Genomic DNA, 12,768 nt, shown 5'->3' on the forward strand with positions numbered 1-12,768 from the left:
GCCTTATTTTTCCTCTTTCTATGTGTGCTGCATTTTGCAGTACGCATAGAAAGAGGAAACTACCATCAATGATTTTTTTTGTGCAGGAATGTCTTCCTTCCTGCACAAAACAATCATCCCAACACACCTGCAGCCACAATAAACAGAGGGTGGTGGGGTCATGCTGGAGGCGTGCGCGGGGGGCTGTGAAGGCATACCATTTTTTTTTAACTTACCTTTTGCTGCCGGCCGACTCCAACATCGCGTCTCGTTGCGCCGCCTCTCCTCTTCCTGCCTGGACCCAGTAGCCCCTGGAACAGACTCCCTGTGCAATCAACGAGCTGCAGAGCAGGGTGGGGATTGGTCTGAGCAGGCAGGGAGTCTGTTGGGTTTCTCCAGCCTGGCTGCTGAATGCTGCTGGGCTGAAGAAAACCTAAGTGCGCATGTATGTTTTGGTTGGCCTGAGACCGCCGGCCAAACACACATGAGCACTTAGGGAGTGGAGTGCACTAGCATTCCTCCTCCCCCTCTCATGCCTCGGCCCGCCCCTCCCAACACCGCTGGCTAACAGCCGTCAAACGTTAAATAAAAAGATGCAAGAAAATCGTTTTATTTTACATTTGCTGTCTCTGAGCCAGGCAGTGGGGTGACGCTCCTGTGCCATTGCATTGCGGAGGAGCCGCCACTGTCCCCGCAATGCAGGTACCCTTGTAGCATGGTGCGAGGATGCCTGCACTGGCGCATGGCAGCCAATTGTGCGCCAGTGTAGGGGAAATCCCAGGGATGCATCATATTGTAGTAATTATAAAGCATCCCTGTGCTTTTCAAATGATGCAGATCGGCCCAGCAAAATGGCTTGCGGCGCCGCATTGCATCATTTTGTTGTAAATAAGGCCCTGTGATTTTGAGTGCAATAGGGGTTAGGTAAGTAAGAGCAGGTGTGGAGTCAACTTTGTGGCTTAAATTAAGTATTCTGTAAATATTTTGTTGGTATTTGCATATACAATAATGAGCAAACTCAAATGAAAAACAAATGCAAGATAAAGTAATCAATGGGAAGTGTACTATTTTACATTGTGAAACCTCTGTTGGTTAATGCGATCACTTCAGATGTCTGTGTGTGTAAATAGAGAGCCACAGAATTGAAGTCTGGTAGGTGCAGTGTGGAACTGTGACTTGTATATTTTTAGTGCTATAAAGTCACCACATGTCATAAAAAGAACTGTAAATATTTGTCAGGATTTTAAAATTGCATTGCACAAAGTTTAAGATTGACTCCTTCAATAAAGTGCAAAAACGTCAGGTCTACCTCCTTTCAAAGTATAGGTACTATGCAATCAGATTGCAGCTAGTGGAAAACATGTTTTATAGTTGTCCAATAAAAAGCACACATTCAGCTAGTAACACCCTTATTTTATCTCACAAGAAAAAGAAAAAGAAATGATCATGAAGCTTCAAGTGACTCCATAATTGAAGCCAACACGGGCCTCCAAGCACCCATTACATTTAAAGATTAAACAAATGCACACATGTGTTGTTAATTCAGGTAGCAGGCATCCTGAAGAGAAGGCTTGCTTTTTCTTTTGCTCTCTGTCCCTCCCTTCGCTCCACACCACAGGACCCCCCTCCCTCTCCCCTTCACTTGAGGCCACCCAACAGTTGGAGTTAGCCATTGCGGGACAGTTTTTAACAAAAAGTAGTGAAACTAGTTTTGTTAAATTAAAAAAGTATAGACATGTATTTCCTTACGGACCCCCATTCACTTTGACTTCTAGTGGCAATGAATTTGCTTCTGAATACCCATGAGCTTAGGTATTTCTGGGTGAGCACTTCAATATGCAGGGCTAACCTCGCACCCACCCTAGAAAACTCAAAATTCAGCCCCTGTGCAGAATATTTTCACACAATTTGCATTTTTTGCTAAAACAAATTATGAGTTGGCACCATAAAAAAGAACTGGGTACCTCCCATGGCTTTCTTTTCCCCTCCTTTTACTTAAAGCAACAACTGCCTTTCTTCATTTGATTTGAATCTGGAGAGATTGATGGGAGTTACTGAACGATAACCAAGCCATGTGTCTTCAAGATCGGGTACAATAAATTTAGCTATGTGCAATTATCAATGTTAAATTGATTAGGAAATGTGGCTCTCTGACACAGAAGTAATACAGCTGAACAGAATTACACCAAATTTGGCATGGACAAACTTTACTCAAGGTAGTGCCCATGCTTCCTCTATTGTAAATCCGTTGAGCAGTTTCAAGAAATGTACACTTAAAGATGTGATTGCGTGGGCATACAAGGGTTAAAAAGAAAGAGATATCTGGATTGTTGGATCCTTGATGGAACCATAGATCCAAAACTTTAAAAAATACATGAATTCTATTGGCTGGCCACAACAGCAGGGGGGACTGTTGTGGCTTCCATTACAGGACACAGGAGCAAACCCTCATCCCTTGTTCCCTGTAGTGTGCCCCAAAGGACCCTGCTTGTGTTTATAATAAAAAAGCCAAATTTGGTTGCAGGATCCATGGATCCAGTGGCTAGATCCTTGGATTCCAGTGGGACCTCTCATGTATTTCGGCAGAACATCCCTGGATCGTCACATCCCCTGAGGACCAAAGGATCCTCTCAGGATTCAAGAACGCAGGAGGCTCTGTGGATCCTAAAATAATTAGAAAAAATAGATATGCTAGACCCTGTGGCAAACTGCCATTATGCAGGCCATGCGATGTGGGGTTGGCCGCCTCTAGAGTTGGCCAATGTCATGTGAGATGTCAAGTGATGTCATCAATCAAGTTGTTTAACCTTTCATGAGTGATGTAATATGTGAGGTCCTAAGAAGTGTGTGATGTGGGGCACAGATTATAGTTAGTTTGTTGAGCTATTACTGGTGAATTTCAGTGTTTGTTTGTAACTATAAATGCATTTAACTGCGTATTTTTCAGAATGTTAAGATCTTATTACCAGAACTAACTATAACTTCACTTTATCCTCTGTTTTTTTCAGTGAATATGTGTGAGTCTGCATGTGTCGGTATATGTGTGTGTGTTTAAACTAATACACAATCTTGCAGCATCATTCAAAAATAAAAGTATCTGCTTATTGGTGCAAGTTATAAGGTTAAGAATATAAGAATATGTGTACATTTGAATGCTTACATATAATTACCTGTGATGAAAGAGGTCGAGAGATATAGTGACTCCCAATTGCATTGCATTTAAAACTTATCTATGATATAGTGAATCCCTATTAGATGCTCTCCATGCAGTGAGGATACACCTCAGTGCTCATCATGATATGTTTTGAAATAATTTCTAAAATGACTTTGCTTGCAATCAGCGTATTAATCGCATCCGGCAAAAATATTTGTTTTACAAATATATATTCGACTAAAATGTTGAGAAGTTTTGACCAACATCCTAACACAAATTAGCAGCTTTTTCTTTAGGTATCAGCAACAAGCTGCCCGACCTGGTCTTAGTCAGGGACATCTGGATTGATCTTCATTCTTTTAAAGCACAGAAATGATAACCATGACCAGCGTGGCTGTAAATATGCGTCAAACCCCCTACAGCTCTGAGGCACCAGTAAATGGCCTGTGGAGATAAACGTAGCCATTTAAAATATGATTTTTTCCAGATGATAGGAACGTAAATCTGCTTAGAGGGTCAAAGGGCACATAAGGGGACATTCTAAGGATTTTAAATTAAAACGATTAAGATTATTGAATTAAGATGCACATTTATAGAGTACGTTTCCAGCACGATGCCCTCTAATAAAAAATGGTGAATAAAAATTGGATGAAATTTGTGGCCACCATTATGGGTCTATGAGAAGGGAAACCTAGAGTGAGTTTAAAACTGCCACGGTAATAATTCAAAACGAAAAATAATCCTTGAAACATTTTTTCTGTCCATACCACGTACTGAAGGATCGAAAGGACTATGACTTCCTCCACTGCAGCCAATAAGATTTCAGAGAACGTGGTTAAAGTGGCGGTTCCATACATACCTTGGCAAGACCTGCTGTCTGGGGCGGGAGTGAAGCCCATCTCGCACTCGCAGCGATAAGCACCAGGAACATTCAGGCACTGTCCATTTTCACAGAGATTAATGTTTTCTGCGCACTCGTCGACATCTGTGTGTGCGAAAAGAAATACATGGCGGGCTTAGACATTCTTGCAGTCAGTGCATATTCGTCTAGGTCACCTCACGCTAACCATGTGTTCTGGCAATCCAGCCTTTTATAATATGAAGCAGAACCGCGCACCCCTCTCGCACTATGCAGGCATGCAATATTTTCTTAAATATGCTCACACCACCAAGGACCAATGTAGTCCTTTTTCAGATGGGCCAAGAGTAACGAGATAGACACTGTCTTTAACATGAGCATTTCTTTTTACAAATACACAATAACTTTTAGTCTGCTACATCTAAAGAAATCTAAAGTGTTTTTAGGTCCAACTTGACTACGCAACTGCTTGTCAGGCTGTTTCCTATTGGCTCCAGCCAGAAGAGTGAGCTCGCTCACCTCACACTATTGGCTATTTGATGTATTAGTACACCTTCCAGGTTAAATGCCGTCGCTAAAATGTCTGATTGACTAATTATTTTGCATCAGACAAGTTATGATGCTGTTCGTCACATTAAATTATTTGTCTCCTATATATGCATTCTATTAAGAAAGTAATTGATTTTGCTACTTTTTCACATGCATTAGTAAAGTCAATAGGGCGGTAAACAGCATTTGTAAATGAAACGTATCTTATCAGCATTTGTGAGCCCGTGTTTGCATGCAATGCTACAATGAAGCCAGAACTAGAGGCCTTTCAATTGCTGGTTGTACAAATTCATGGTACCTGAGCAGGCAAATCCATCGCCTATGAAGCCGTCAGAGCAGGCACATCGGTAGGAGCCAGGCGTGTTCAAACAAAGGGCATTGAGACTGCACTGGTGTGTCCCATTAGCGCATTCATCAAGATCTGTGTACCCCAAAGACACCAAAAGGAACAGAAAATAAATTGTATACCTGTATGCAAGCACTTTCAATCTAGACAAAAAGAAACAAACATAATAGATCCTTTCCTTTGAAGCGGAGGATGATGAGGGAGTGTGCTCGACAGTTCAACATATACACCTATCAATATTGACATATACAAGAATCTGTGATGTAAAAGAACATTCCAATCTTAGACCTGATCATTTATGATGTCGGTTTTGCTTTGCAATTAGCCATCTGGCAATTTTGTACGTAAGTTAAGTAAATATACAAATAAAAAAAAACATTATTTACGAGAAGGAGACCTGTAAGGAACAGAATGAACTAATATACTATCGATTAACTTATGAGATACCACAGTTTAACGGGCCATCTCAAGTTGACCAGCCAAATAGTTCCACAGAATACCCTTGCTAGCTAATAATAGAAATGAGCAGGGATTTACAAAAACAGTGTAATGTAATGAAATGTGAAAGAGTTAAACTGAAAGGGTAAGAAATGACAGATATAAGGCCCTCCTAAAACAGTAATGAAGGTTAAGGCATATAGAGGATGTTGGATCTGGTCCTTTTTGCCGGGCAATCCCAAAACTTTTTGTCTTCCTTCTCCTATTTTTCTAACATTCTTTTTGTTGGCTTCAGGACTTTGGGTACTTTTCCACTACTAACCAGTGCTAAAGTGCATATGCTCGCTCCCTAAAATGTAAAGGTAATTGTTTTTTCCATGATTGGCATAATTGTTTTACTAGTAAGTCCCTAGTAGAGTGCACCATGTCTGCCCAGATCCTGTAAATCAAATGCTACTAGTGGGCCGCTGCACTGATTGTGCCACCCACATGAGTAGCCCTGCAAGCATGTCTCAGGCTTGCCACTGCAGTGTCTGGGTGTGCAGTTTTAAACTAGCATGTCCACCTGGCAAGTGCACTCAAGGCCCAAACCTTCCTTTTTATTATTACTTGTATGGCAGCCCTAAGGTATGACCATGGTAGCCCCATGGAGAGGGTGCCTTGGGGCGGGGGGTGTAAAATACGGGAACGGACAATTACAGGTAAGTAACGTAAAAAAGAAATAAAACAAATGTTGTTGCGCGCGCTGCATCGCATTTGGCGTTGCAGCGCGTGCAACGAAATTCGTTGTATTTTCTTTTTTACGTTACTTACCTGTAATCGTCCGTTCCCGTAATTTACACGCCCCCACCCTGCCCCTCCCCCGCCCCACGTCACTGCCCGGTGGAACGCCCTACACGAGCCGGCACTGGGGTGCAGTGTATCTAAATGGTAGGGCATGTACTGTTGTGTTTTACATGTCCTGGTAGTGAAATACTGATAATTTCATGTTTCACTACAGCAAGGCCTATGAGGTTCCGTGAATTCTGAACCCGTTTCATAAAGGTCATGGTTTTGTTACGAATTTGATATTAGCGAACCGTAACTAGTTAGTGCGGCAAGTATGAGTGTTTTCATCACATTAGACCGATGGATTGACTACGTATTTAGGGATTTCGTTCTGAACCCTTGGGTTCCATTTTGTGTATGGCAGCCATTTTGTGGTTGCCCTCACATAGGCCGATGACTACGGCCGAACGAGTCTTTAGCACACGTACACTTTAGCTGACTTCTGAATGACCTGAGCGAACTGACCCTCTTGCCTGAAGCCAACCTTGTTAGGCCAGTTCCTTTCCCAGTAGCTGATCAAGATTGAGGATCAAAGCACAGGACATCGTAAAACTTTATTGCACACAAATATGCCTTATCCTACTCTCACCTGTTTCTGCTCCTTTCTATATGGTCTATTTACTATTGGGATGTGCCCTTTTTTATGATGGGTTCGTTCGACCTGTCTGAAGAAGAATGTTGGGTTTGACCGATGATTGATCATGGGCTGGGCAACTGAAAAGTGAGTTTTACCATCATGCGATACCTCTGGTGTGGATACATGTGATTGGAGTTTGTAAATGTAAGGTATTTGTCTGGAATGTGATTTTTGGCATAAAAAGGGATGACTTGCTTTGTAAAATTGAGCAGTCTCCTGTCTCCTGAGAACTCATACCGTGTTGACTTCTAGGACTTCTGTTACTGGCTGCAGCCAATAAATTCGATCTTTGACGCCACCAAAAAGTTTCTGTGTCTCTGTATTCTAAGACAGGTGATACCCGAAGACCTTGGGCGTGCCCCTGGCGCCGCCGGGTCTTAAATAACCCGGTTCTTCACCTATCTCTCCCTTAGGTTATCATTGGAACAGCCTTGTAACAACTTACAAGTGTATCTGCCAATTGGAAGCTGAAAAAAAATTGGAGTTTGGTGTATCAGGGCCAATTTAATAATACATCTTCTAGAGGTGTTGGCTTTTAAACTGCAGATTTGAAAATGCCACTTTTAGAAAGTTGTAATTTTCTTACGTTAACCATTCTGTGCCTCTGCCTGTCTCTGAATACACGTCGGGGTCAGGATGACAGTTGGGCTGTTTGTGCATTCACTCTAGACTGTCACACAAAGGGAGCTGAGGTGGGCCCTGCAATTCTTAATGACCCATCACCAGGTTGACGGGTCTTCCTGAGCTAGAGTGGTGGAAGGATTTGACACTGACTCCTGAATAGGGCTGTGCCTGTCCTCATACAAATACATCTCCACCCCCTATAGTGTGTCTGAGACCAGGGCAGGGAAAGGCAGGTCTTGGGCACTATAAAGAGTTTCCTTTGAAGTGTCCCTACTTCAAAGGTTGAAATGGGTATACGTACTAGACCTCTAACACCATGTGCTCAGTACACATCTGGGTATAGAAAGAAGAGCTGGATTGCTGTCAGGAGAGAATGTCAACTTTGTTGTTTCCTTTGTTGTGCTGGCCTGCTGCTGCTGCTTTTGTCCTGGGAGTGAAAGGACTGGACTTTGCACATTCTGCTTTCAAGGTTCTCCAAGAGCTTGAGTTGAGCTTGCCTCCTGTTAAGAAGTCTCAGGGCCATTAAAGACTTCAACTACCAGCTGCTGGGCTCTCTTACTGAGACTCCTGTCTTGCCAAGTGGTGCCAAATCCAGTAGTGAGTTCTGGTGCAACAAGAAGAAAAACACACACATTGATTCCCAGCGTCTTTCCAAACTGGTGCATCACTGCAAATGTTGATGCATTTCCACTGCCTGCACCGGAGTGTGGTTCCCACTTGACACAATAACCATGGCTTACATCGCAGGCCCCAGCTTTCCATCACAGCCTGTCAGAAGAACCACTGAGCATGAGTTTCGAGCACCTCATCATTGAAGTCTGTGACACACTACTCTGACTCCAAAGCAGCGCCTGCTTCATCACTGTAAAATAGACACAGCGCATTTTGACTTTTGATGCATTGTCCCCGGATGCTGATTTCTTCATTGACTGTGCCGAGTAAGGAAGCGAGGTCGCATGTCTGAAACGTACCATCACCTACCCTGCGGCAGTAAGGGACCGACATATCACCTCCCATGCCTAGACGTAAGGCACTGAGGCATCACCTCCCCTGTAGCAATAAGGGATCAACGCATCATCTGTTTTTTTGTCACCGCACCTCCCCTGCACCTCGCATCATCTTTGATTTTTGACGCATCTAAGGTACTTTGTCCCGGTAAAGCGCAACAATTGTTTTTTTAGAACAGAACTTTAATATTTGAAAATTGGTATCTTGACTTACACATGATGGATTTTTGTTGTTTTGTGGTTTATGGTTTAATTCATAAATATTGGCTGTTTTTCTAAATAGGTGTGGAGTCCTTTTGTAGTGTTTTCACTGTGTTACTGTGTGAACATAAAAACTTCACACATTGCCCGTGGGATAAACCTGCCTGCTCTGTGCCAAGGCACAAAGGGGGTGAACAGAGGTTTTCTTAGGTATGTAACTTAGTTACCCTGACTAGAGTGAGGTTCCCTACTTGGACAGGGTGCAAACCACTGCCAACTAGAAAACCCATTTCTTCTTTTTTAGTTCAGGAATATTTTATTGTTCATTTTCAAAACAAATAAACTTGGAGAAAGGAACAGCAATATAATTTGTGGATTCCATTTTGAAAAAGCCCAGACCTGATACATAAAGCCTTGGAATGATAGCTGGGACTGTATGGTTTTATACATAGTACAAAAAACAGGGAACATGTAACAAATGAGGGCAGAATAACATTTGGTATACTTACAAAAACATGAGAATTACAGCTTGAAATATAATGCTTTAGTGAGGATAAAATAAGGGGGGAAAAAGAAGAGCTAGTAGTTGTAGATTCAAGTGACATGTATTAGGGGGCGGAATCTAAAGAGACTGTAGAGTACGTAGATGGAGATGTGTTTCGGGGTGTATATTCCTGGGTAGCCAGGAATCAAGCACCAGGATTTAGGAGGCGGCGACATCCCTTGTTGCTGAGTCTGATGTTTGTGCATACAGGGAGATTGCAAACTTGAGAGGGTAAGTTACAGGGATTTTGGGAGATGGCACCTCTATTAGGACTTTATGGTGGTTTAGTGGTCGTGAAATAATTGTCGAGGGAGTTCCAAATAGAGGTGTTAGGCACTATCCATGGGGAATTTTGTAGGGAGGCTTTATCTGCACCTCTCAGGAAGCATACCCCATTTCTAACAGGGGACAAAAAGGATCTTTGTCTTCAGAAAGTTTGAGATAAATCTTTTGTTGTAGGCGTCTGAAACGTTTAGTAGAATCAGCATCATTATTGAATTTATTGGGCCTTCAACATCTCTAAAAATATTTCCAAATTGCTATGGACACTCTCTATTAGGATACAATTTTTCCACTAGATTTAGAATCAACACAGTTCATTTCCTTGTGGCTTTTCCACTCGTGAGTTCCTGGTTTCCCTCCCTCTAATGTTGCCACTGTGACTGTTACTGCCCAATCCACCGTATATTTTATGTTCTTTTGTACTTTAAATGACTCTTTTAGGTTGCGCTTTGTACACCCTGCCCTATTGCGTAAGCACCTTAATTCTTATAAGGTGGGCCTGATCTATCTGCAAAGCATAGAATCACATGATGTTTGCACTGCTGTTCTTAGCTATATCATTGCTAACAGATTGAAAATAATCTATGCACTTTAATGACTATTTGTTTTATGATGCTTTTAAAGTGTTATTAATATTTCTGAAGATGTAAATGTTTTATTTTGTGCTTTTATGGTCATAAAATGATCGAATAAAGATGATTTTGACCTTGACCTTTGACCTGCATACAATTAGTGTCTTAGGACCTTTCATTAACTGTTTAGTTCTTGACAAATTTCGGATTATTAGTCAATTCAAGACGTGAGTCCACCGTTCCCCAAAACTGACATATGTTGAGCAGGGCATCCCTTGATGCTTCTTCAAGTTGGATATCACAAGGTGCTTCAGCTCTTGACCAGCAATCCGTTTTCTTCTCTAAGGGCAACAGCATGGACTGCTAAAGTTTCACCGAGAAGTCTTCTAAGCGCTCTGGGGTACAACTTTCATCCATGCACAATAACGCCAAGCGATGTCGCTTTGGCGTCTGAGTCCCGCAATTGAGCCTCTGGGTCCTGAAATTTTGACACTGCTATCAGTACTGAGGAGGGCAGGACGTATTTGTACCGAACAATCATGCAGCATATTTGCACTGTGATACTTCATGAATCATGGTCATATTGAGATTTGAAGCCAGAGTCGGATTCTGATTAAGGCCGTAGAGCTGGGTGCATCCCCACTTCAAATGATTTTGTGGCATTATACTGGGATTTGGTTTGGATACTGAAAGCTGGAGTGACATATTTTTGGACGCCTCCTTCTACCTGGAAAATAATTGCCATAGCTTTCAACTTATTTTGTAAACTTCCTGATGAGTTAGACATCTTATACAGACTAATAATACCAGGCTTGGGTGTTTGATAAATCAACAAACAAGATGTTCTACCCCACCTTTGGACTTCACTAAACTCTGTGCCTAGATCCTGCAGAGTACCCACTCAATGTTGGGGACCTTCAGTGGAGGCCTTTCAACACTGTAGCATGTCTATTTTGTTTAGCTTTTAGGGGATGATGAATTGACCAAGTCTACAGCTCCCCTGCCACATGGCCTCAGGAATCTTTGCAAAGTTTAAGACTTGTGTAGTCCTCTGCTTGTTGTGTCTTGTTACTTGTTAAATGATTACCGCCTACAGGAGTCTGAACCTGCATGACAACCTAGAGGTAACACATCAGGACCCCACCTTCTGATTACTCCAACACAAGCTTGTTAGTTCACAGAGGATTTGATTTCGATACCAAATGGAGTGAGCCAGTGAATTCACATTAGGACCCACAGCAAATATAATTCCAACATTCTCTCACTCTTCACACCCCTCTCCACTATGTATTGCAGATGTGGTAGTCACAGGAGTGGGGCATGACTTGTAAATCATCATGGACAATCAATGCCTCAGAGTCTCATCTGAGAGACTATGTTGCAAAAGGTAATGCATAGTATATGGACATACATTTGATTAATGGTGCAGAGAAGAAAAGTGCTTTACAACTTCCAGAGAAAGCGCCAGAGAAATAACTGTTAAGGTAAAAAAAATGTGAACTTTGAGAGAGAGAGTAATGTTGGAAAGGCCACAAGCCTCTCAGATCGTCTTGTACCTTTGCCATCTCCAGAGGTTGTGGATGGGCCCAGCAGTGACCAAAGATGAGCAGCATCGGACTCCCCATCCCTTGCGCCAGTAGTGCTTCAAACCCATGCTCGGCCTTCTCAATTGCCTCATCTGCACAGGACACTGGGTGTCCAGCCCATTTTCACCCTTTTTGTTGATGTAAGCATAGGACTCCCATATTAGATGATGAAAAGCCTCCTTTCTACTTCCTTACCTTTCTGGAGTAGCCTGGTTTTCAAAGTAAGCAATCCTTATATGTCACATGGCTTCCGTCGCCCCAGCTATAACCCTATCAGCCAGGATGCATAATGTGGCAAGGTCTAGGGTCTCATTTTAGCTGGACTAGGCATAGTTGGCACCTTCAGTCCATCTGGGAAAGCTGGTCACCAGTTCCTCTAGCACTGCCTCTTAAGAATGAACACATTCTAATTGTAAAGGGCATTTTCAAGAGTGATAATATTTTTAATAATGTGTGTACTGCATACTACAATAGCACACATTTATTTGTTTTCCCTTGCTATGCAACCAAAGGTAAATCTTTACCTGGTGAATTAAAATCCTTTCAATGGATACATCATCCTTTACAAGCTGTGTGGTGGTTATTTTCGCTAACCATCCTAGTAAAACCTTAAAGGCAAGCTTACACTTAAGAAGCCTCTAGTATATGCGACATTAAATGGAGTATTGTGAATCTCATCACCATGAATAGCACCAGAACACACCACAATGAATGCACCACTAGCAAATCAGATGAACATGTATGCTACAGAGACAGAGACATAGTCTCAGGTCCTGAAAACGTATGTCTGTGTGAACGATTTATGTGCAAGTCTTAGCAGCACTTTTGCCAATATTGTATGAAAAGAAAGACTTTTTTTCTTTGCACTGCCTCTTTCTTTGTGTTTGCGCGATTCACTTAAATTGTGCATGTGCGCCACTAGTATTAGTGCTAGTCCAAATAAGGTACTGGATAATGAAATTATTATAATAACAAAAGGTTTCACTATTTGTAGTGCTAATGCCTTTTTTATCTCAAAACAGATTCCCACGTCAAAGAAAGTCTAGCAAGGTGCCCTTAAGACATGCACAAAAGTGTTTTTTGCACCTGCACACCTTTCAGTGATACAGCCCCCTAACCACAGTTTTAAAAGTCCTGCTTTAATGATGGTAAAATAAATTGC

At 42.1% G+C, this 12,768-nt stretch overlaps 1 protein-coding gene across 1 annotated transcript in view; it reads right to left on the reverse strand.

Annotated features, from left to right (window-relative positions):
- The window catches only part of FBN2 (fibrillin 2), a 1,174,837-nt gene that overhangs the window by 177,945 nt on the left and 984,124 nt on the right, over positions 1-12,768 (reverse strand). The window contains exons 33-34 of the mRNA XM_078675609.1: positions 4,840-4,962; positions 3,993-4,118 (exon numbers count right to left, since the gene is read on the reverse strand). Coding sequence (XP_078531735.1) covers positions 3,993-4,118; positions 4,840-4,962 — 249 coding nt within the window. The remainder of the gene's footprint in view (positions 1-3,992; positions 4,119-4,839; positions 4,963-12,768) is intronic.

This window comes from Lissotriton helveticus, chromosome 2_1 (assembly GCF_964261635.1).
Source record: "Lissotriton helveticus chromosome 2_1, aLisHel1.1, whole genome shotgun sequence".
NCBI classification, from domain to species: Eukaryota; Metazoa; Chordata; class Amphibia; order Caudata; family Salamandridae; genus Lissotriton; species Lissotriton helveticus.